A 24,431-nucleotide genomic window follows, 5' to 3' on the forward strand; every position below is an offset into this window, starting at 1 on the left:
GTACAAACTATCCTCATAAGACAACCAGCTCATTCCAGGTATCAATCTAATAAACCTCCTCTGAACCGCTCCCAAAGCATTTACATTTTCCTTAAATAAGGAGACCAAAACTACACACAGTAATTGAGATGTGGTCTCACCAATGTTCTGTATAACTGAAGCATAACATCCCTACGTTTATGTTCAATTCCTCTTATAATAAAGGATAGCATTCCATTAACCTTCTTGATTACTTGCTGTACCTGATAACTAACTTTTTGCACTAGAACACCTAGGAATTCTAGTCATTCTCCATTTAAGTAATACTCTGCCAGATTTTTGCCACTCACTCAACCAATCTATATCTACCTGCAAACTCCTTATGTCCTCTTCACAACATACTTTGCTGCCCATCTTTGTGCCATCTGCAAATTTAGCTACCATGCCGTCACTCCCCTCATCTAAGTTATCAATGTAAATTTTAAAAGGTTGAGGCCCCAAGGCCTGCAGGGCTCCACTTGTCACATCCTGCCAATCAAAAATAGACACATTTATGCGCACTCTGTTTTCTGCCAGCCAGCCAACCTTCTATCCATGTTAACATGTTACCCCTACATCATGAGCTTTTATTTTCCGTAATAACTTTGAGGTGGCATCTTATCAAATGCCTTCTGGAGATCTAAATACAGTACATCCACCAGTTCCCCTTTATCCACAGCACATGTGATTCCTTCAAAGAACTCCAATAAATTGGTTAAATGCGATTTCCCTTTCACAAAATCATGCTTACTCTTCCCAATTACCTTGAGTTTTTCTAAGTGCCAGCTATAGCCTCTTTAATGATCGATTCTAATACCTTCCCCACAACAGACATCAAGCTAACTGGCCTATAGTTTCCCATTTTCTGCCTCCCTTCCTTCTTGAATAAAGGGTTATATTTGCCACTTTCCTGTCTGATGGAACCTTTCCAGATTCTAGGGAATTTTGGAAAATTAACACCAATGCATCTCCATACCTCATTAGCCATCTCTTTTAAGACCCTAGGATGAAGTCCATCAGTACCTGGAGACTTGTCAGCCTGCAGCTACATCAGTTTACTCAGTACAAGTTCCCTAGTGATTGTAATTTCACCAAGTTCCCCTCTCCCTGCCACCTCCTAATTTACAGCTGTTACTAGAATGTCTTTGCATCCTCTGCAATCGTTATTCACTGACAGAAGCAAAATATTTGTTCATTAAATTTGCCATTTCCTTATTATCTACTATTAAATCCCCATTCTCACTCTCTAGAGGACCAACGTTCACTTTACTTACTCTTTTCCTGTTTAAATACCTGTAGAAACTCTTGCTATCCATTTTTACATTTCTAGCTAGTTGTCACTCATTCTCTAATTTCTTTTTCCTGATGAATCTTTTAGTCATTCTCTGCCGTTCTTTATATTTTGACCAATCATCTGACCTGCCATTCATCTTTTTGCAATTATATGCTTTTTCCATAAGTTTGATGATTTCCCTAACTTCTTTAGTTAACCATGGATAGTGGGTCCTCCCTTTAGAATTTTCCTTTATAGTAGGAATATACTTATTATGAGTTTTCTGAAATATCTCATTAAATATATGCCACTGCTTCTCTACTGATCTATCCCTAGCCTAGTATCCCAGTTCACTTCAGCCAGCTCAGCATTCATGCCCAGATAGTTGCCTTTATTGAAGTCTTAGACCCACTTCTCCCTTTCAAACTGGATGTAAAATTTAATCATACTGTGGTCGCTGCTACCTAGGGGTGCCTTTACTCTGAGGTCATTAATTAATCCTGTCACATTACAGAATACCAAGTCTCCCTGGTTGGTTCCAGAACATGCTGCTCTAAGAAACTCTCTCAAAAGCATTCTGTGAACTTCTTATCCAGGCTACTACTGCCAGTCTGATTTTTCCAGTTTATATGTAAATTAAAGTCACCCATGATTAGTACGGTCCCTTTATTACACACTCAATATTTCTTCTTGTATACTTTGCCCTAAATTGTGGTTACTGTTAAGGCGCCTGTAGACCACTCCAATGAGTGACTTCTTTCCCCTACTATCCCTCATCTCCACCCAAACAGATTCTACATCCTGATCTCCTGAACCAAGGTCATCTCTAACTATTGCACCAGTGCTATGCTTGACTAACAGTGCTAATCTTCCACTTTTACCTATCTTCTTGAACGTTGTCATGAAAGCAGGCTAACAATACCCCATTACCTTTGGGAAATTTGAACTTTTTAAGGAAGACCCGTGTTTTTTTTTTAAAAAAAGAAAGACATTGAGAAACATGGCTGCTAACGTAAAGTGACCACTTTCTGGAAAATTTGTATGTGGATTATCCTTGACTGAGTGGTCCCGAGAGGACAAGCAAAGTCACATCTGAAAGGTGTCATGGCCTTCTTCAAACAGAGTGAGATAGGAACGATGCAAATGACTGATCGCTAATCTCCTATGGTTGTGAAGACAAAAGACAGATTTGCACTTTTCAGCAGACATCCAAATTCCATCTCATGTTGATTTATATCTCAGGATGTGTAAATGGTCTGAGATGAAAAGAACATCGACTCTGCATAAGAGTCATAGTTTTTTCCCTTCCAGAATACAGAGGGAAAAACCAGTTAAAAAGCTTGCTGCTGGTATGTGACAGCAAGCAGAAGAACAAGTCAAACACCCCACTGCAGCTTGCAGGCAAAGGATCTCTCTCTGCTGCTGGAGGCAAAGCTCAGCAGGAGCCACAATCTAAGGAAATAGGACAGTCTTTCAGACACCCTGCAGAACCAAATACCTCCAAACTTACTGCAAAATTGCCAAAGTCAGCTCTACCCAAATTACCCAATTTAATGGCCGCAATGTACCACCATCTATGCCTCACAGACGAGCCAAAGATGGATTCGTATTTTTAAAAACTTTTATTTGGACTCTTAATTTCTCATTCCTGATCTGTGTGTATGTGTGTTGCATTTTATTATTTTTCTGAGGTTTTAGTAACTAATAAATTTACTCTTTCTTTGACTCAGAAAGCCTGGTTAAATTGGCTCCTTCTAAAAAATAAATACATTTGGACTAGGAAAAGGTATCCATGGGGGAAGGGATCCCTTTTAAATTAACCTTGTTGCAACCAACCGAGAGGATTGGATAAAGAAGGAGAGCCAACTCATTCCTCCTCATCCGGGAGCATAACATAATTGGGGTCCCATTCGGGAAGTTAACAAATTGGCGGACATCACCGGGGACTGGTCATAACAATGTCATATACCCCTCAATATTCAGGACGCAATCCTTGTCTTCCTGCATCCACGTCTACGTAATGGCTAATAGGTCATATTTATTTACTTCAACTTGCACCATCAATTTGTTTACTTTAATATGAATGCTACGTTGATTCAGAGCCTTTAGTTTTTCTTTTTGTTATCTTTGCAACATCTTTGTCTTGATTGTTGGTGCATTCTTAAATTTTTTTCTCTCTGTCCCTTCCTGTCATTCCCTGATCCCTCATTTCCCATATTACTATTATCCTCTTTGCCTTGTCTATACTCATTGATATACCACATCTTTCCACATTTCATCAGTGAACACCCTCACTTCTGACCTTATGATGGAAGGAAGGTCATTGATGAAACAGCTGAAGATGGTTGGGCCTATTAGGCCTAGGACACTGTAATGTCACTGCACTAGTAATTCAGAGGCTCAGGCTAATGCTGTGGACCCACAAGACCCACAGCAATGTAGTTGTCTCTTAAATGCCCTCGTAAATGGCCTAGCAAGTCACTCAGTTCTATCAAACCCCTACAGAAAACTCAATAAGGAATGAAACCAAACAAATCATCTAGCATCAGCCTAGGCACTAGGAATGACAATGGTGTACTAGCCCTTTCGATCCTGCAAAGTCCTCCTTACTAACATCTGGGTCTTGTGCCAAAATTGGGAGAGCTGTCTCATAGCCTAGTCAAGCCACAGTCTGATAAACAAACTCATGAAATCATACCTTACAGACAATAACACAGACACCACCATTATTATTCCCGAGTATGTCCTGTCCCACTGACAGGACAGACCCACCAGAGGTGACGACACAGTGGTACATAGTCAGGAGAGAGTTGTCTTGGGAGTTCTTAATATTGTCTCTGGAATCCATGTAGTCTCATGGCATCAGGTCAAACATGGGCAAGGAAACGTCCTACTGATTATCACTTATCATCCCTCCTCAGCTGATCAATCAGTACTCTTCCATGTTGAACATCACTTGGAGGAAGCACTAAAGATAACAATAGAACCAAATGTACTCTGGGTGGGGGTCTTTGATGTCCATCACCAAGAGTAGCTCAGTAGCACAACACCTAACCAGGCTGGCCGAGTCCTAAAAGACATAGCTGCTGGACTGGGTCTGTAGCAGGTGATGAGGGAACCAAGAGGGAAAAACCTACTTGACATCATCCCCACCAATCTACTTGTTATAGATGCATCTGTCCGTGACAGTATCGATAGAAGTGACCACGGCACAGTCCCATCTTCACATTGAGGATACCCTCCATCATGCTGCATGGCACTACCACTGTGCTAAATGGGATGGATTTTGAACAGATCTAGCAACTCAAAACTAGGCATCCATGAAGCACTGTGGGCCATTAGCAGTGACAGAATTGTACTCAACTACAATTTGTAACTTCATGGTTCAGCATATCCCCCACTCTACCATTACCACTAAGCTGGACAATCAACCTTGGTTCAATGAAGAGTGCAGGAGGGCATGTCAGGAGTAGCACCAGGCACACCTAACAATGAGGTGCCAACCTAGTGAAGCGACAACACAGGACTACTTGCATGTCAAACAGCGTTAGCAGCATACAACAGACAGAGCTAAGCAACTCCACAACCAATGAATCAGACCTAAGATCTGCAGTAAAATCAGAAAATGCTGGAAAAACTCAGCAGGTCTGACAGCATCTGTGGAGAGAAACAGAGTTAGTGGGCAGAATTTTATGTTCGCCGGGCGGGCTGGCCTGACCCAATCAGTGGCAGGTGCGTAGCCGATCTCCACCAGCGAAATGGGCAGCACCGCTATTTTGTGCGGGCGGGCCAATTAAGGCCCGCCCAGCGCGTTGCAGACTCCCGTGTACAGAAGGAATTTCATATGTGTGGTGGGCATGTACAGACCACTGGTTCCAATGGGGAACCGACAGTTTGTATAAAGAAAGGCCAGGCAGCCTCCTTTAGGCTGTTCACCGTGGCCAGCGACCAGTCTGCACAGCAGGCTCTAGAGGAGGGCAGGGCAGAAGGGGAGGAGGGCAGGCTGCAGGATAGGCCAGCAGGGGGCCAATGTGCCCCTCAGTTCTCTGATGCCTGCCTTGCTGCCCTCCTCGAAGAGGTGTCACATCGTCAGGAGGTGTTGTTTCCTGAGGATGGAAGGAGGAGGGCCCCCCACGTTACCAAGCAGGTGTGGCAGGAGGTGGCGGAGGTAGTAAGCTGTCAAGATGCTGTGCAGCGCACAGGACCCCAGTGCTGCAAACGCTTCAATGATTTGTTGCGCTCTGAAAGGATAAGTACCATGTCGGCCTTGGCCATTTAACCCAGCAGGTAGCCTTAGCCTTTGAGGCCCCTCTGCCACGTCTTAGTGTCGTTACTGTACTGGGCATCTGGCGCACACTGGATGGGCAAACAGATAGTGATCATGCTTACATCAGCCTTAGTGGTTGAGGAGAAGATGGGTTCTCCCTGCAGCATATGTTGGTGTTTGTCGCATTTGAGTAGTCTGGGGGCAACCTGCAGGGGAGGCAGCTAGGCACATGCTCAGAACTCCAATACATGTCTTATTGATGGTGATGAGATGGTGGAAGGGGAACCTCAAGGTGTCGTGGCCAAGAGCCATCTGCTGGCCTCGGCGCCAGACCTAGTTGCACCTCCTTGTCATGGGCGCTAAGACCCGTGTGTTATTCAAAGTGATGGATGCCAAATGTGTCCAAGGTAGCCGTTGAGGGAGGGAGTTGGGAGCAGCCATACTATCTTCTGGGGACTGATCACCAGTAGTGTGGACAGGAGCCGCTGGAGGCCTCAGATGGACCACTGTGGTTGGGGTGCGGCGTGCGCGTGCAGAGTACATGAACAATCAGCATCAATAAAAGCTCTTCTCTGTTCTGCAGGCAAAAACAAAACACAACAGCCGGGAGCATTTGCGGACTGGTGGTGGGCCCACTGTGCTGCAGCACGTCACCACCTTTGAGGAGCAGGCCATGGAGCTGGGGAGGAGGCAAGCAGCCAGGTCAACAGGTGTCAGTGAGGCTGGGGTGCAACAGCCAGGTATTTGAGGCCCACAGTCCCATCCACTCTGTCTCCCCACCATCCAAAGCACTGATGATTGCTGCAATCGTTAATGCAGCAACACTGTTCATTCACAGACTGATACAGTCAGACGTGTGGGTCATACACAAAGGTCCTTTGGCCCCTTGAGGATGTGCATCTCTAGCATCTTCCAAAGTCACCTTATCCCATTTGTGATCACTATCCCCATGGCCTAACATGCCATGGCATCGCTGCTGCACATCCAAAGATTTATTGCATCTTAGGAGGGTTTGTACCTCCACCACCCTTTCAGCCAGTGCATCCAACATGACTCTATCCAAAAGGTCCTCAGCACCTCACCTGTCAACCTCATGGCACTCAACTTAAATAAATGCCACCACGTTAGTCATCCCTGCGCCAAGGGGAAATGTTGCCTTCCGTCCACCCGTTCTATACCCCTCATAATCGTATGAGGGTCAATAATGTGACCTGTCAATCTCCTGTGCTCCATGGCAAATGTCACCAGTTTATGCAATGTTTCCTCATAACTCCAACTCTCCAGGCCAGCATGCATCCAGGTCAGGAACCTCTGCACTCTCGCCATTTCAATGTCATCCCTCCCATGAAGCGCAGGTCACAACTGAATGCAGAAGTGTAGATGTGGTGTCGACAGCATTTTCTGCACTTGCAACATGACCTCCCTTTTCCTACATTCTATTCCTCAGCTAATAAAGGCAAGTTTGGCTTTGACTTTGTTAAACACCTTATGTTCCTGTTCTGCCACCTTAACGGGTCTACCCAGCAAGGTCCCTGTAATCGTCGTGACTTCCCACGGTCCTACCATTACTCATGTATTCCCGTACTTTGTTTGTCTTGCCCAAGTGCTTAACCGCACACTTGTCCACATAACATTCCATGTGGCATTCTTTAGGCCATCTGACCAGCCTGACTGTATGCACATGTAATGTTTGGGCCTCCTCTTGACTATTTACCACCCCACCAATGTTCGTCTCCTTAGGTTCTTGAAGGTTGAGCACATTAAAAGCCTCGGGGGGGGGGGGGGGGGGGGGGGGGGAAGGGATGAATGGTGTTACTGACTGAACGCTAACTGATGCACTGTCCTTGTTGTTAATTTCAGCATCACCACCGCATGGCCGCCAGCACCAAGTCCAGAGCCTCCCCTCCAAATCTGAGGGGCGTCACTTGCAACTTGCGTCAGATCATTTCAGCGAGCCAGGCACCAGCATCAGTGGGGCTAGTGTCCCGGGGCACAGTGGAGAGGACACTCCACAATCGCTGGAGCAGATGGCACAGACAGAGAGTGCCGATGGCACCAGCAGCCAGAGGACTGCAGGGGATCAGGCACATGCTGAGTCAGGCAGTGATGATGTGCCTCTGGAGATGTCTGCCATGCAGCAGCTGCAGGACAAGCGGCAGGGTGCGTGGGAGCATCTGGCAGGGTTGCATGAGGGTGTGCTTCATTTGGTCTCTGTGGTGGAGGAATCCAGGCAGAGTGTCAGTGATGGCAAGAACCTCAGGACAGAGCTGCAGGTTTCCTCCATTGAGAGATTGGCGACTCTCATGGAGAGGGGCTTCCAACAGATTGATAATCATCCGATTGGGTTACACTCTGACCTGCAAGCCCTCACAGCACGCATGGCCACAGGTGATCAATCGCAATGTGGGAGATGTTCTGGGCACCAAGTGTCCCAGCTCGGTGCCCATCCATCTGCAGTGAGCAGGGAGGTCCGACGTGACCTCACGTTGGCGCAGCAGCTGCCTGTCATCGCTGCAAGCTCCGGATGAGGGCAGCAGCTCCTCCACCCCACTGCCAGTGACTGTTGCATCCGTTGAGGCTGTGACAACTGGGGAGGTGCCAGTTCTGGAACTGGCCACTCCCTCCCAGGTGGGGTCAGCACTGGCTCCATGGGCCAGAGGACACCCACCAAGGTCATCGACGCCAACAGGACAGCAGAGTCAGCAGGCTGTCTCACAAGCCACTCCGAGCGATGGCATGGCACCTAGATGTAGCACCTGCAAACGTGAGCATAAGGCATGTTAGGCACTCCACGGGTTTGTCACTGGTGATTTTGTGTTGGCCCTAGATTAGGGAATGTTTGATTCTCAGTGTCAGAGCGACGTTTGTTCATTTTTTTGGTGGCAATAATGTCCACATTTGTGGCTGAGGGTGCATTTGTATGTTTCACAGACATATCATGAGTGTTTGAGTGGACATTGATGTTTCTGTACTAAGCCCTTAGTTGCAGCTGATGAGGTGGAAGATGTAGCACCTAAGTGCCACGTGTGGAAGAGCCAGGTAATGCTGGTCCTGCAGATCCATGTGTGTGAAGCTAGCTGAAGGTTCGTTGGATTGAAGTGTCCCAGATGTCCCTGCCTCCTTGGTGTAGTAGTGGGTCGGCGTGCTGCCCCTCATCATCACCCTGTGCTTCCTCATCCTCTGAGCCACTGCTGGATTCATGTGCAGCCTCATCCACTGTGTGCACCCCCCTTTCCAGCGCAAGATTGTGCAGGGCGCAACATGCTACCACTATCACAGAGATGCGATCTGGGGAGGGTACTGGAGTGCACCCCCTAAGCATTCCAGGCAACAGAAGCGCATCTTGAGAAGAGCGATGGCTCTCTCCACCACAGCCCTTGTGGTGCCGTGGCTCTTATCGTACTGCTGCTCAGCTTCTGTTCTTGGGTGGCGGAGAGGCGTCATGAGCCACCTTCTGAGGGGATAGCCTTTGTCACCCACCAGCCAACCATCCAGCCGAGCCGGAGCACTGAAGAGTTCCGGCACCTGGGAGTGTCTGAGGATGTAGGTGTCGTGGGAGCTGCCTGGGTACCTTGCACAGACTTGCAGAATCTGCATCCTGTGATCACACACTATTCGCACGTTCATGGAGTGGAAGCCCTCCCTGTTGACAAAGGCACTGGGCTCACCTGCTAGAGTCTTGATGGCCACATGTGTACAGTCTATTGCACCCTGGACGCAGGGGAAGCCAGCAATGGCCACGAAGCCCCTGGCTCACTGTGCCTGACTTGCCTGGTCACAGCGGAAGTGGATGAAGGTCAATGCACTTCTGAACAGAGCGTCTGTAACCTGCTTGACACAAGTGTGAACAGCTGATTGGGAGACACCGCAAAGATCACCCACCTAGCCCTGGAAGGAGCCAGATGCATAGAAGTGGAGGGCAACTGTGACCTTCAGAGCTGCTGGCATGGGATGTCTGCTCACACAGTTAGGAGATATCTCAGGGCCAATCATCTGACAAATAAAGTTTACTGTCCCCCTTGACAGTCGGCGCCTCCTTCGGCACTGCACCTCAGTCATATTGAGGTAGCTGCTTTGCCGCCTGTATATCTTGGGAGCAGGATAGTGGCGTCTTCTGCGGCCCTTTCCACCTTGGGAAACCTCTTGGCCCTGCACCACTTGTGCCTGCACCTGGCCCCCCAAAGGTAATTGTCCACTCCTGGCCTCCTCCTTATTCTCGCCCTCCCTTCCTCCTCAGAGGAGCTGCCTCCAGTGGAGATGTCAGAACCCATAGCCCCAGGCCTCCGGAAAGCTGCAGGCCCGATAAAGATTACTGTCTGCAGAGTGCTGAGCTGAAGCTTTAAAGTACAGAGAAAGCTGTTGGAAATCTATCTGAACTGCTACTGATTACAGGCAAGTTTAAAACACTTTCTGCAATAAATACTTCAGATAAAACATTAACAACCCCACTGAGCCCACATATCCCACCCGTGGATGAGGATTGTTAAAAAGTCACTTACCCGCCTGCCCATTGAGCCCGTGCGCCGAGCCGAAGATCGCACGGGTGCCTCAAAATCAGCGTCGATTGCCGAGTTAAGGGTCTTAACAAGTCCGTAATTAATGGCAGGCGCGTATCACACTTCATCGAGCGCCCACCCAGCTAAACATCGGGATGGCGCGCACTGATGTCGGCACGCTCGCCTGACGTTAGCGCGCGACATGTTAAACGCTGATGTGTGGGGTCCACCACCTGCATGTCAGCCATAAAATTCTGCCCAATGTTTCGAGTCCACACAACTTTTTCAGAGCTGTGGCAGGACTGCAGAGCTAAGTTTTTATTATTTTAATATAATTTTTATAATTATATTATGATATAATATTTTAATATAATAAGCGGTAGTGTTGGATGCAGGAGGGAGACAGGAAGTGCCTCCTTTTTACAGCACTAGCTGCGGTGCGGCAAGTTTAAGGCTCTGGTGTGAATGCTGGTGAATGGACGAACGTTAATGAATGGACAAACGTTGGTGAATGGGTGAATGGATGAATGTTAGTGAATAGGTAGCGTGCATCAGATAGGTGGGTAGGGTGGACGGCAGTTGGGGTGGATTGCAGGTGGGGTGGGTGGCAGTTGGTCAGGGGTAGTTGGGTTTGGTTGTGGGGGTAGTCGGGTGGTGGGCAGTAGTCAGGTCTGCTCGGGAAGGGTTGTCCAATCAGGTCAAGTGGTTGTCTGGTGTTTAGGGGAGGGGTAGTTAGGGAGGGTTGAGGGCAGTGTCAGGGGTTGTGTGTGCAGGATTGGGGGTTAGTTCTGTAGATATCCAGGAGTTAGACTAGATTTTAATCTGTCTTAACATTTCCTGGGTAACTGTTCAGATAAGTGTATTGGATCTGTCCATGTCTCCCCCTCTAGCTCAGAGTCAGAGACATTTGCACAGGGTCTGGGGAATTGCCCATTGGAAGTTGAAATTTCCTGGGTAATTCACCTGGAGATTCACACCTCAGGACCATCTGTGGGGTCCTGATCCGCATCTTCCAGAGACCAGGAGACCTGGGCCTATTTTATATGCAAGATGTTGCAGGCTTCATTTCAATATTGTTGATGAAAGTTGTAATTACTTATCCAGATTCTACAGCATTCTATTGAGTCCTCCTTAACTGGAACACTGGAGGCTGCAGAAAAAGTCTACAGGTTTAAACTTACCTTATTATGGAGCCAGAAGAAGCAGGAATTTTCCTCCTGCTTTCACATTTAGAACGCAGCTGCTTCTGGCCCTCATTCACCGTGTGTTATTCACCTTCCCTCCCTTGACCTCACTTGTGTTCTTTTATTGATTCTGGAAAAATCAATCAAGTAGGTACTGTTTTGAATTTAGTATGAGGTTCATTTATCCTATAGTGCTCTCTTGTGGCTAATTGCAAGCCTCCATTCAGTCTGCCAAACATGTTCTAATAATCATATCTCGCAATTTGCAAACATTATAGATTAAAGTTACATTTGTATTTACATTTTTATTGATCTATTCAGCCATGAATCTACAGAAAAAGCAAATTGAACCTAGGTTGCATTTTCAGGACTATCCATTACAAAACAGAACATAACATTTTGCCCTGGTGTATGATGTTCATTTGGTCTCATTTACACTGTGTCCAGTTTTGGTGGTGGATGATATTGAGCTCTGGAAAAGGTGATAAGGAAGGCCACAAGAATGAATACAAGTTTAAAACATCTTAGCTACATAGAAAAGCTTAAAGAATGGGTCTTTGCATTTACTTCAGAGACACGTAGATTTGGGTGATTTGATTGTGGTCCATAAAGTAATGAAAGGACTAGATTGTATGTACACTGAAAAATTATTTCAATTGGATATGTTGGGAAGGATCAACTATTACACACAAGTTATGCAGGGGAAGAAAGTAGTTTAGATATTAGGCATTTTCTAGAGAGAATAATAAATGTAAGGAACAAGTTGTTGTTTTGTGTTGATTTTGCTGTGTGTAGACTTAAGGGAGCTGAGGTAGAGATTGCATAATATAGGTATGATATGAATCATGATCAATATCTCCAGGATTAGTTTTGATGCCCAGGGGGATTGGAGAAGATTTTTCCAGATTTCTTTTCAATAATTGGCCTGGGGTTTTGGATCTGTTTGTAACTGATTGTAATTAGGGGTTAAGGCATTACCTGATTTCATGCTAAGGCATCACAACTGTCAGGAAGATATAATAATTTCCATAATGTTATTGGAATTTATTGTAAAATAGAGTAATAGTGGGATGTGTCTATGTGTTTATATGTGCACGTGTGCGCGTGTGAGAGACTTAATTGAATCAGAGGCAGCTAGTCTGGGTGCTTTGATGTAAGAAGAGAAGTTAGGTTTGAAATGTTAATTAGGTTAGCATGGGGAAGTTTAGGAACATAGGTGTCAAGAGAACATTTGCATTTTTAAATAAAGAGGGAGTGAAATGTGTCACCTAGCCAGGTGAAGTTTAGAAAGAGTGTGTTTATTTTTCCCCAAAGATTACTGGTAAAACTTCATGCTATGAGAGGTTTTTATTATCAGGAAGATAAAGTCTAAAGACATGGTGAAACAATTAAAATTGGAAATGCATAAGAAGCCAGAATTGGAGGCACACAGATATCTCAGAAGGTTGTAGGCTGAATGAAGTTACGTAGGAAGGGGCAAGGCCGTGGAGGGATTTGAAAACAAGGATTAGAATTTTTAAATTGAGGTATTTCTAGACCGGAAACCAATTTAGATCATCGAAACACAGGGGTTCCGATACAATAGGTGGCAGTAATACACCAAAGAAGTGTGAATTTGCCAGAAACCAAAAAAGAGAAAAAGAAAACACAGGGGTGATGGGTAAACAAGGCATAGTGCAAGCTAGGATATAGTTTTGGATGAGTTCAAGTTTATGGAGGATCAAGATGGGAGACTGTCTAGGGAGAACTGGAATAGTCAGAACTAAAGATAACAAATGTATGGATGAAGGTTTCAGTAGCAAGATGAGCTAAAGGTACAGAGTGAGATGGGTGATGCTTCAGAGATGGAAATAGGATGCCAGGACATGGAAGAATAAATGTAGTGAATAACCCAACGAATATTGCTGAAAAGAGACATGTTGCCAAAGCTTTTTGCACATATCAGGATAAATACAAGAATGCTAAATTTCAAATTATTACAACAATTTATACTACAGGAGAAAAGGGTGATGATTGGTTGGCAAGTCAACTGTGATTGGCCAAGACACTGCCATGGAGAAACATTATTAACAGGTTATGCAAATCATTTCACCCTGCTACAATGCAGTGGCTACCGAGTAGTATTTTCCACTAAGAGGACACCACTGTCAGTCCAAAGTGACATTCTGCCTACCATACAATTAAGCAATGTTGCGTATGGATTTCAGTGCCAGTGCAATGCCAGATACTTAGGCTGTACATCCCAGCGATTGGCTGATTGAATCAAACAGCACGCTCCTTTGGTTGTTCGTAATAGGCAGAATGCAGACAGTACTCAGCCAACCCATCTTGCAAAACCTAAAACAAAACGTATACTGTTAGATGTGATTCAGCAGTTGGGCAGCACTTGCTGAACAATCCTGAGTGTGTTAATAGCTACACTAAACCAATTTAAGTTAATCAATCAAGCTCATAATATGGCTCATTTATGCTTGCTAGATGCAGCATACATTCATACACAGGGACCCGTTCTTGGCAAAGAAAAGGAATACATTCACGCCTTGCACCATTTTTTCAAATACGCAGAAGCTTGGGAAGCCTATATTTCTCAGTTGCTTTCTCCATGGCAGCACCATGACCAGAGTCGACTTGCCAACCAATTAACACCCTTTTCTTCTGCAGTATAAATTGTTGTGAAATGTTTGTGAAATTGTTGTAAATTGGAGCCAAGTAAGCTCCAGGGAGAGGCAAAAAAAATGACAGATTAAAAAAATATGGGTATTAGGAATAAATAGAAATTCTGCAAAATTCTCCCCATTCCCCAATAATAATCAAAAATGTGTTCTGGGCAATAACTGTGACCAAGAGATCCATCGTCCAATATCCACATACTTTGGTATCCAGCAACGTCAACCTTGTTTGAACACTTGGAGCAAATCTGCACTCATTGTACAAGCTGGCAACTTACTCCAAAAAGTTTATGTGCCTTTGCAAAAAGGAAAACGTCCTAACATTTAAGCTAATTCTATGTTTACATCATTCATTGGCATGTCCCCTTGTTCTCACTAACCTGTTTAACAGAAATAATCTATCCATAGAATCTAGGTCCTTCATCATTTTAAATAATTAAATTATCCCAAAACCTATGATTTTCTACAATGAAAAGAGCTGATCATAATACGTAATGGTTATAAAAGGGGTAGTGTAGTGGCCCTCTTCAGAACCTTTTCAAGGGTTTCTCTGTCTCCTATATATGAGGAATCAGAACTGGAGACAGCATTCTAAACAAGACCTAACCAAAGTCTTGTACAATGGCACCGCGATGCTTTCTGTTTATGTTGGATTATCCAAGCTATACATCCTAATCCTTCATTGCTACTATTGCAGGTCAGATTCTGTCGGACATATTATAAAATTCTTATTAAAAACTGAGGGAATGTGTTTTCCCCATGGCTAACAAAATATTAACGGAATTGTATGACAGCATTGCTTTGAAATGTGTAATTTAACGAATGAATCATTAGTTATGAAGAAAATCTGTGCCCTTTCATTTTTCAAAAAAATTAGGAATTTCACCATTTGTTTTTTCTTTGGTGCAGAGTAGAAAGAAAGCTCATTGCTGGATTCTGGCCAAATTTATCATTTGAGACAGTAAAGTAAATTCATAGGAGCAGGAGTAGGCCACTTACCCCCTCGAGCCTGTTCTGCCATTCAATGAGATCATGCCCCAGATCTCTTAATACCTTTTGAGAACAAAAATCTCAGTCTCAGATTTAAAATTAAGATATGATCTAGCTTCAACTGCTGTTTGTGGAAGAGAGTTCCAAACTTCTACCACCCTCTGTGTATAGAAGAAGTGTTTGTTAACTTCACTCCTTGAAAGGCCTGATTCTTAACTTATAAGATTTGTTCCCTGGTCCTATACTTCCCAACCAATGGAAATATTTTTTTTCTATTTGCCCTATCAGTTTTTCCTTGATACCTCAAAAACGTCAATAAATCATTCCTTAATCTTCTACATTCCAGGGATCACAACAATAATATGCATTTATATTATGCCCTTTACATAGCAAAACATCCCAAAGGCAATTAAACAATCTCTTCAATAAAAATATTTTTTGACGCCAAACCACAGAAGGAGATATAAGGTTAACAGCTTGATCAAAGAGGTAGGTTTGAAAGGAGCATCTTAAAAGGAGGAAGGAGGGGTAGAGAGGCAGACAGGTTTAGGGAGGGAATGCCAGAGCTAAAGGCAGTTAAAACCATGGTGACCAATGTTTAAACACAACACCAGTGGTTGTAATCTCACCTCATAATTTAATCCTTGTAGTCCAGGTATCATTCCGGTAAATCATGCTACATTCCTGCCAATGTCAACATCTCTTTCTTAAGGCATGGTAACCAGAACTGAACACAGGTGTGGTATAGCCAGGGCTTTGTATAGCCATAGCATTACTGCTATCGCCTTGTATAATTGTGCTCTCGATATAAAGGCCACCATTCCATTAGCCTTTTTGATTATATTTTGCACCTGTCCATGGCATTTTAATGATCTGTGCACATAGACCCCTTAGTCTTTTTGAACCACCATTGGTGAAAAACTAGAAACATTCAGAAAGCACTCTGGTTTACAATTTTTTGATCTATGGATGAGGTTTCATGAAAAATGCGAAGGCTGCCAAGGCTCTCCTCCTGCCCGCCAGCCTTAAGGTTGGACGGGCAGCTCCATTAATCATTTTAATTGGTTTTTAAATGGCCTCAATAGGCCTTTGACAGTTTGGCGGGCACGCAGCCGACTCCGGTGCATGCCTGTCAAACTGAAGATCTGAATGACGTGGGGTGAAGTCTGGATGCATGTCTGACGTCACCGCGCATCATTTTACACATTGGCAAGTGGGGCCTGCCCCCGCACGCCGACCCGAAGATTCTGGCTTTGATAAACCCAGCTTCAACTCCTAATGATTAGGACCATTTTCCCTTCATATCATGCCTAGTCATCAAGAAAATCTGCTACTCAATTTTAATAAATCTTTTTGTTTGCCTTTTCAAATTCCCTCTCCCCTCTTATCTTAGCATAATGGCTTATGCTAAGATACTGGTAACCATCTAGCATCTTGTCAAAGTAACCAATTTTTGTGTGTGATACTAGATACTATTTGATGGAAAGGGCATTGAAATTAAACCTTATCCTGTTCTCATAAACTATCCAGATATATCTACTTTTAGAAAAGGGTAAAGGTAAATCAATCAAGTATAGGAACCCTGGCTGAATTTTCCCCTACATAACCACAAAAGCTGAGGTCAGAGATATCAACTCATCATTGTCTGACTATCTGAAACAACCCAACTTAGCACTGACCTTCTTGGTACTTACAGCTCAAGATTACATTAAATAAAATTATTGCCTCCTCCCTAATACATCAAGAGCTCCATATAAGGGCATGACCGTGGCACCATGAGCTGTCTTTCCATTGAAAAGTTCAAACCCTTTTGTTTTTAAAAACGAAACAGCCTAGGGCAAATAATACAATTCTTGGCCTTTTCACACAATTGTCACTGGACATTTTCCAATACTACATTCTACTACAAATGGCCCAAGGCCAGTTTCCATTAGTGGATTGAGTTCTTTACAACCTGAGGCTTACATATCTCTCCTTCTGTCATAGTAATTTGTTTAGTTCAGATCTAACAATTATTCCTAAACACAATAAATTACTGAAATTTATTTAAAATACTCATTACCTGTCCAGAATGGGAATTTTGTTCACTAATGTATCCAGTTTCACAACAACATTTGTATGTTGCTGTCTCATTTTTGTATCTGGACCAGGCTTCACTGGCAGTTTCCTCTATTAAAGATCCTCCATAACAATGCAAACAGCCAATAACACTGCTGTGCTTCTGCAATTCCTAGGTTCAACCTTCAGGCTTCAACATCGAGGTTCAAGGTGATCATCTTGCCTAATTCATCCACTAGCAGCCTGCACACACATTTTATGTAGTCTGTTAAATCTTCCTTTATGGCTGCTCAGAAAGAATAGGCATAGGATTGGGTCCTTGCACTCATTACTAAATCTAGTTCCTTTATCATTAGTGAGCTTGTGTTATAGTAACTTGAGCTTTGTATACAATGGAATTCAGTTGATAGAAAGAACCCTATTTCACTCCCTATTCACGTACCCTGGTTCATGGATTTCTTATGGGCAAGAGGGTTGTCTGGTTCTGCTACTGTTGTATGTAAGAGAGTCTCTGGAAGTGGTATTAAAGTGCCTTCGTTATTATGCTTCATTAATATTCTCTTTGGGAAGCACTTACGGAATGAAATCCAGATTGGTAGCATCTGTTGTTTGAATGCTATGGTTGGATACCATTTTGGACAACAAAGGGCAGAGTACATGCATACACATTTGAAGCATGTTGCAAGGGCCAAATTGGCAAGGGATGATTTGTTGGCAGTGATGTCATTTTTGGGCTCAATGCTCCATCTAATGCTTCTCTTAACCTTACACGACTGAGTATCCGTTCAGCAGCAGGAAGGACCTCCATCCCCAACACTATTTAAAGGAATCAGCAATTACATACAGGTTTTTAAGTTGCTGGTTGATTTCTTCTGGCTGTTGCTAAGATTCTACAGTGTTTGGTGTTTTCTACAGTCATTCTAAGTTGCAAAGGTCTACAGGAAATGGTGTGGCAAATGCTGAAGGACTTTATTTTTCATTCATGGGATGTTCTTTTGCAAGACCAGCAGCTATTGCCCATCCATAATTGCCCTTAGGAGGTGGTGATGAGCTTCTGCTTTGACCACTGCAGTCCATGTGGTGTAGGTACACCCACAGTTCTGTTAGGGAGTTCCAGGTTTTTGACCCAGTGACATTAAAGAGATAAATTTCCAAGTCAGGGTGGTGTGTGTTTTGGAAGGGAACTTGCAAGTGATGGTGTTCCCATACATCTGCTACCTTTATCCTCCTTTGTAGTAGAGGTTGAGGGTTTTAAAGAAAATGGCTTGGCAAGTTTCTGCAGTGCACGTTGTAGATGGTATACAGTCTTTGATAGAGGGTGGTGAATGTTTTAAGTGGTGGTATACTGTTTAATTATAAAGTGAACAGGGAAAAAGTGATAAAGGAATAGTCTTGGAGAAAATACAGATCCAGAGGGTGTGAAGAAGCTGAAGTAACATCATTACAAAATTATTTATCGGGGTAATTTAAATGCGAGTGGTATTTCTGGGGCACATTTACTTCTGGTAGCTAACTCCAGTGAAAATATATACATAATCATAAAATTGTGTTCCACACTTAATGCTGACGTCTACCTCGTCTAAAATTAATGAAACATGGAAAGTTTCGGACCAATAACTTCATGCAGTCGGTTTTTTAAACTCCTTCAAGTTAATTTCTCAATGAGATGTTACACTACCCATTATTGAACATGATTACTTAAACCAAAAGGATGAAAGAGTAATATTTTCTCCAAACGTTTATGGTTGTCATTTGGGCTTCAGGTAGATTGATATTGAGAACGGGTGTTCATTTAGTAAAATATATTGACTTCACATTTGCATTTCATAAATGACTATGGCACTCAGCTTCCCACAATGAGCAGAAAGGCAGCAGTTAAAAGTACTGGACAGCACTGCAAATTGCTTAAGGCTGCCTGGCAGATGTTAACTAAATGCAATTATTGCTCTTTCTTGTTCCATATTTCATGTATATAAAACTTAAAACTCCGGAACTTTGAAGTAAATCAAATTGTAATGCGCATTATCTAATAGTATATTTGCAAGAGGTACTGACACACTGACTTTGATGCAGCATCTCTGATCCCCCAGAACTACACTGTAACAAGGTTTAAACAAAGTTGTAGATCAGGTTTTGGCCCATATGAGGTTTCAAACATGTTGCTACCGACAACTGTTGGGTTTAATAGAAAAAAATCCATACGGAACTCTTTACAGCATTTGACACAACTAGAAGTACAATAAACCAAAAAACACTTATTCAGAACGTTTCTATTAAACTTAATATTTTCATAAGATTGTTTCAAAAGGTAGGCAGTCAGTCGTGGTTTGTTGCACTGTTCATTTAAACATTCATGGATTTCTGTTCTAAAATGGCTGACTCAGTGGAATTATTGGTAACATTATGAAGAACCTCAGCAACTAAGGAAGACAAAACAAATCAGTTGGAACTCTGGGCTTCCTCCTCCTCTCTGCCATCATCCAGCAGCCCTTGAAGGAAAGTGTGCTTGCACAGAATTTCTCTGAGAACAGCATTAAGTTTGGCTGTGATGTTCACCATGGAAAGAAAAAGCACCTGCAACAACTATTTTCTAGGATTACAGCAGAAAAACTGTTCAGTTGGGCAAGGCACTGAACAGTGGGTAATGCCCATGGAACTGCATTCAAACCAGAATCAGCAATTGCAGAGAGCGCCGGGAGGAAGCAAAGGAAAACACAATTTGCAGGACAATGAAAAAGTTTGTGGGGGGGGGTGCGGAAATAGTGTTTAAGCATATTTATTTTATGGTCACTTGACATACATTTTACAATGAAACAAAAACAAACATACAGGGTACATAACTTTATATTTATAGTACAATGAGAAGTACTACTGAAAAGCATCATAATCAGTGCTAAGCACTTAAGTGCTGGTAAGGTATGCCTTGGTTGTGCCAGAATACAGACTCAAGATCCTTTGACATGGTATTTATACTAAAACACAAGGCAGTGCTTTTTGTGGTTACAGAAAACAGATTATTATTTTCATTCTTCTAATATGGAGCCATGTGCCAAATGTCACTTTCTGCTCTGACATTTTCAGTCAAACCCACAAGATTCAATTTATGCTTAATTGGTTCTAAAACCCAATATTCAAGTCCCTTTTAGTGAAAAATTATAGAAGCTAATTGTAGGGTACTGAAGGAAGCACAAGTTCTCCAATGTGACCAATCATTTCATCTACATGATCAGTACTTTAGTTATGCAAGTAAAAATGGTGCAGTATATTTAATGTAATCATCATTCAAGGTCAAACTATTAACTCCGGATCAAAAACAGAAATACCTGGAAAAACTCAGCAGGTCTGGCAGCATCGGCGGAGAAGAGCAAAGTTGACGTTTGGAGTCCTCATGACCCTTCCACAGAACTAAGTAGAAATAGGAAAGGGGTGAAATATAAGCTGGTTTGGGTGGGGGGGGGGGGGGGGTGGAGTTGTTGGGACAAGCAAGCGGTGATAGGAGGTAAAAACAAAAAGACTGAGGATGCAGGAAATCCAAAACAAAAACAGAATTACCTGGAAAAACTCAGCAAGTCCGGCAGCATCGGCGGAGAAGAAAAGAGTTGACATTTCGAGTCCTCATGACCCTTCAACAGAACTAGTTGAATCCAAGGAAGGGGTGAAATATAAGCTGGGTTAAGGTGTGGGGGTGGGGGGGTAGAGAAGTGGAGGGGGGTGGTGTGGTTGTAGGGACAAACAAGCAGTGATAGAAGCAGATCATCAAAAGATGTCATGGACAACAGAACAAAAGAACACATAGGTGTTGAAGTTGGTGATATTTTCTAAACAAATGTGCTAATTAAGAATGGATGGAGGGCACTCAAGGTATAGCTCTAGTGGGGGTGGGGGGGAGCATAAAAGATTTAAAAATATTTTAAAATATTGGAAATAGGTGGGAAAAGAAAAATCTATATAATTTATTGGAAAAAACAAAAGGAAGGGGGAAGAAACAGAAAGGGGGTGGGGATGGAGGAGGGAGCTCAAGACCTAAAGTTGTTGAATTCAATATTCAGTCCGGAAGGCTGTAAAGTGCTTAGTTGGAAGATGAGGTGTTGTTCCTCCAGTTTGCGTTGGGCTTCACTGGAACAATGCAGCAAGACAAGGACAGACATGTGGGCAAGAGAGCAGGGTGGAGTTTTAAAATGGCAAGCGACAGGGAGGTTTGGGTCATTCTTGCAGACAGACCGCAGGTGTTCTGCAAAGCGATCGCCCAGTTTACATTTGGTCTCTCCAATGTAGAAGAGACCACATTGGGAGCAATGAATGCAGTAGACTAAGTTGGGGGAAATGCAAGTGAAATGCTGCTTCACTTGAAAGGAGTGTTTGGGCCCTTGGACGGCGAGGAGAGAAGAAGTGAAGGGGCAGGTGTTGCATCTTTTGCGTGGGCATGGGGTGGTGCCATAGGAGGGGGTTGAGGAGTAGGGGCTGATGGAGGAGTGGACCAGGGTGTCCCGGAGGGAACGATCCCTATGGAATGCCGACGGGGGGGTGAAGGGAAGATGTGTTTGGTGGTGGCATCATGCTGGAGTTGGCAGAAATGGCGGAGGATGATCCTTTGAATGCGGAGGCTGGTGGGGTGATAAGTGAGGACAAGGGGGACCCTATCATGTTCCTGGGAGGGAGGAGAAGGCGTGAGGGCGGATGCGCGGGAGATGGGCCGGACACGGTTGAGGGCCCTGTCAACGACCGTGGGTGGAAAACCTCGGTTAAGGAAGAAGGAGGACATGTCAGAGGAACTGTTTTTGAAGGTAGCATCATTGGAACAGATGCGACGGAGGCGAAGGAACTGAGAGAATGGGATGGAGTCCTTACAGGAAGCGGAGTGTGAGGAGCTGTAGTCAAGGAAGCTGTGGGAGTTGGTAGGCCTGTAATGGATATTGGTGGACAGTCCATCACCAGAAATTGAGATAGAGAGGTCAAGGAAGGGAAGGGAAGTGTCAGAGTTGGACTATGTGAAAATGATGGAGGGGTGGAGATTGGAAGCAAAATTAATAAATTTTTCCAGGTTCCGACGAGAGCATGAAGCGGCACCAAAATAATCACTGATGTACCGGAGAAAGAGTTGTGGGAGGGGTCCGGAGTAGGACTGGAACAAGGAATGTTCCACATACCCCATAAAGAGACAGGCATAGCTAGAGCCCATGTAGGTACCCATAGCCACACCTTTTATTTGGAGGAAGTGAGAGGAGTTAAAGGAGAAATTGTTCAGTGTGAGAACAAGTTCAGCCAGACGGAGAGTAGTGGTGGATGGGGATTGTTCGGGCCTCTGTTTGAGGAAGAAGCTGAGAGCCCTCAGACCATCCCGGTTGGGGATGGAGTTGTAGAGGGATTGGACGTCCGTGGTGAAGAGGTGGCGGTGGGGGTCAGGGATCTGGAAATTGTTGATGTGACGTAAGGTGCCAGAGAAATCATGGATGTAGGTGGGAAGGGACTGGACAAGGGGAGAGAGACAGGAGTCAAGATAGCGAGAAATGATTTCCGTGGGGCAGGAACAGGCTGACACGATCGGTCTGCTGGGACAGTCCTGTTTGTGGATTTTGGGTAGGAGATAGAAGCTGGCCGTCTGAGGTTGAGCGACTATCAGGTTGGAAGCTGCGGAAGGAAGATCTCCAGAGGAGATGAGGTAAGTGACAGTTCTGGAAACAATGTCTTGATGTTCAATGGTGGGGTCATGGTCCAGGGAGAGGTAGGAGGACGTGTCTGCGAGTTGACGCTCAGCCTTCGCGAGGTAGAGGTCAGTGCGCCAGACAACAGCACCACCCTTAACTCCTGATGTTGGAATTGGGCTAGACCGCAAAGTATGAGATTCACTTTCAGTTGGCATTAAAAGATAAAGAAAAATTGTGTGGGAGAGACTCTACATGTGCTCTTTTTAAGGCATCACCAAGACAGCACATTTATCCTATTAGGGTATCTTTAGTCTAAATCCTTTGGAGTCACAATCAGCTTGAATTGTCCAGTTATACAAATTTAATTTAAGGCACAATTTTATGGAAGAACAAACAATGCCAACCAATTAGAATTTTCAATTGCTCAAATATTGAATATTGAAATGGTGAAATCAATATTAGCATAAAAGACAACATCAAGAAAAGTGACACTGCATTGTAATTAAGTAATTTTCAAAATATTCACCAAACTGAACATGCATTGATGTTCAGCTGATATCTTTTTAGTCAAAACATGCATCAATTGCTCTGTGAATAAGCCAACATCTAAGAGTACACCAGGTTGATATTAATCAATAACATTGAATGCAATATTTTGGGGGCAGTTCCAAGCATTCAGAGCAAAATCAATGTTGAAGTCCTTAATCCTGGACCTTCCCTTAGCAAACGTCTTAGCTTCATCTCCTATCAACCCACCTCAATGAATTTTTGACCAGGCAGGATGCTGAGCTCTTTTTCCGTCATCTTTGCCTCTGTGCCCATTTCCTTGGCCGGATTCCTCCTCTAGCACAGCGGACCTTTTCCCCATCTCCAATATTCTCCCTTCACCTGGACCCTTTCCTCTGGCCTCTTACCATCTATCATTTGGTTGAGAACTGCCACGTGAAGTAACTGTTTCAATTTTTCTGCTCCCCTTAGTCATCTAACCTTTCTCCCTCTCTATTCTCTCAGGTTTGACCCTAACATTGTCAACCATATTGATAAGGGTTGTGCTGGTGTTGTCTGGCCTCTACCTTGCAGAAGCTGAATGCTTTCACCTACTACCCCCTGCACCATGCCCCCATTACCAAACATCGCCATTATCTCCAGGTCTGTCACTAACCTCATCTCCTTTGGAAGTCATCTCCATGGCCTCAAACTTCACAGTCCCCTTCTTCTATTTCCTTCCCAAAATCCAAAAGCGGCTCCACCCTGTAGACTTATTGTTTCAGCTTGTTCATGCCCACTGAGCTGATTTCCTATCTCAACTCTCTTTTCTCCCCTTGTCCAGTCTCTTCCCACCTCCATTAGTGATTGTTCGATGATTTCAGTCACAATGTCCAGTTTCCTAGCTCAAATTATCTCCTTTTCGCCACGGACATCCAATCTCTCTCCACCACCAACCTCTTTATTTCCCTTCCTCAACTTTGCATTCTCCATTTCTGTGGATAAGCTATCTGCAAATATTCACTATAAGTTCACTTACTACCACAGCAACCTCAACTACACTTCACACACCCTGCTTCCTGTAAGGACTTCAATCCATTCTTCCAGTTCCTATGGGCAGAATTTAGCCCTTGGCTGGCGGGCAGGCCCTACGGTCTCGGCAGCGGGTGGGCAGCCAAACCCCATCATCGAAACGGGGCCTGCCACCATTTTGAGTGGTGGGCCAATTAAGGCCCGCCCAGCGGTCTACCCGACAGGAAGCGCTATGCTCTTCCTGTTCCGGGAGGGAGGGAATGCCCAACTGTCAAAGTGCGCTCTTTCGTGCATGGGTGCGAAAGAGTGCACT

General features: G+C 44.1%; 1 protein-coding gene across 3 annotated transcripts in view; it reads right to left on the reverse strand.

Annotated features, from left to right (window-relative positions):
- LOC121284157 (ras-related protein Rab-39A-like) overlaps window positions 1-24,431 on the reverse strand; it is a 64,913-nt gene that overhangs the window by 3,564 nt on the left and 36,918 nt on the right. The window contains exon 3 of one of the 3 annotated variants that reach the window (XM_041199377.1): window positions 13,432-13,575. The exons of 1 other annotated variant lie outside the window; for it this stretch is intronic. In XM_041199377.1, the coding sequence (XP_041055311.1) occupies window positions 13,553-13,575 (23 nt within the window). In that variant the 3' untranslated portion in view covers window positions 13,432-13,552. Of the gene's footprint in view, window positions 1-13,431; window positions 13,576-24,431 lie in introns of those variants that run through there. One more of the 3 variants, XR_005944446.1, reaches the window with a different exon arrangement.

This window comes from Carcharodon carcharias, chromosome 11 (assembly GCF_017639515.1).
Source record: "Carcharodon carcharias isolate sCarCar2 chromosome 11, sCarCar2.pri, whole genome shotgun sequence".
Classification (NCBI taxonomy): domain Eukaryota; kingdom Metazoa; phylum Chordata; class Chondrichthyes; order Lamniformes; family Lamnidae; genus Carcharodon; species Carcharodon carcharias.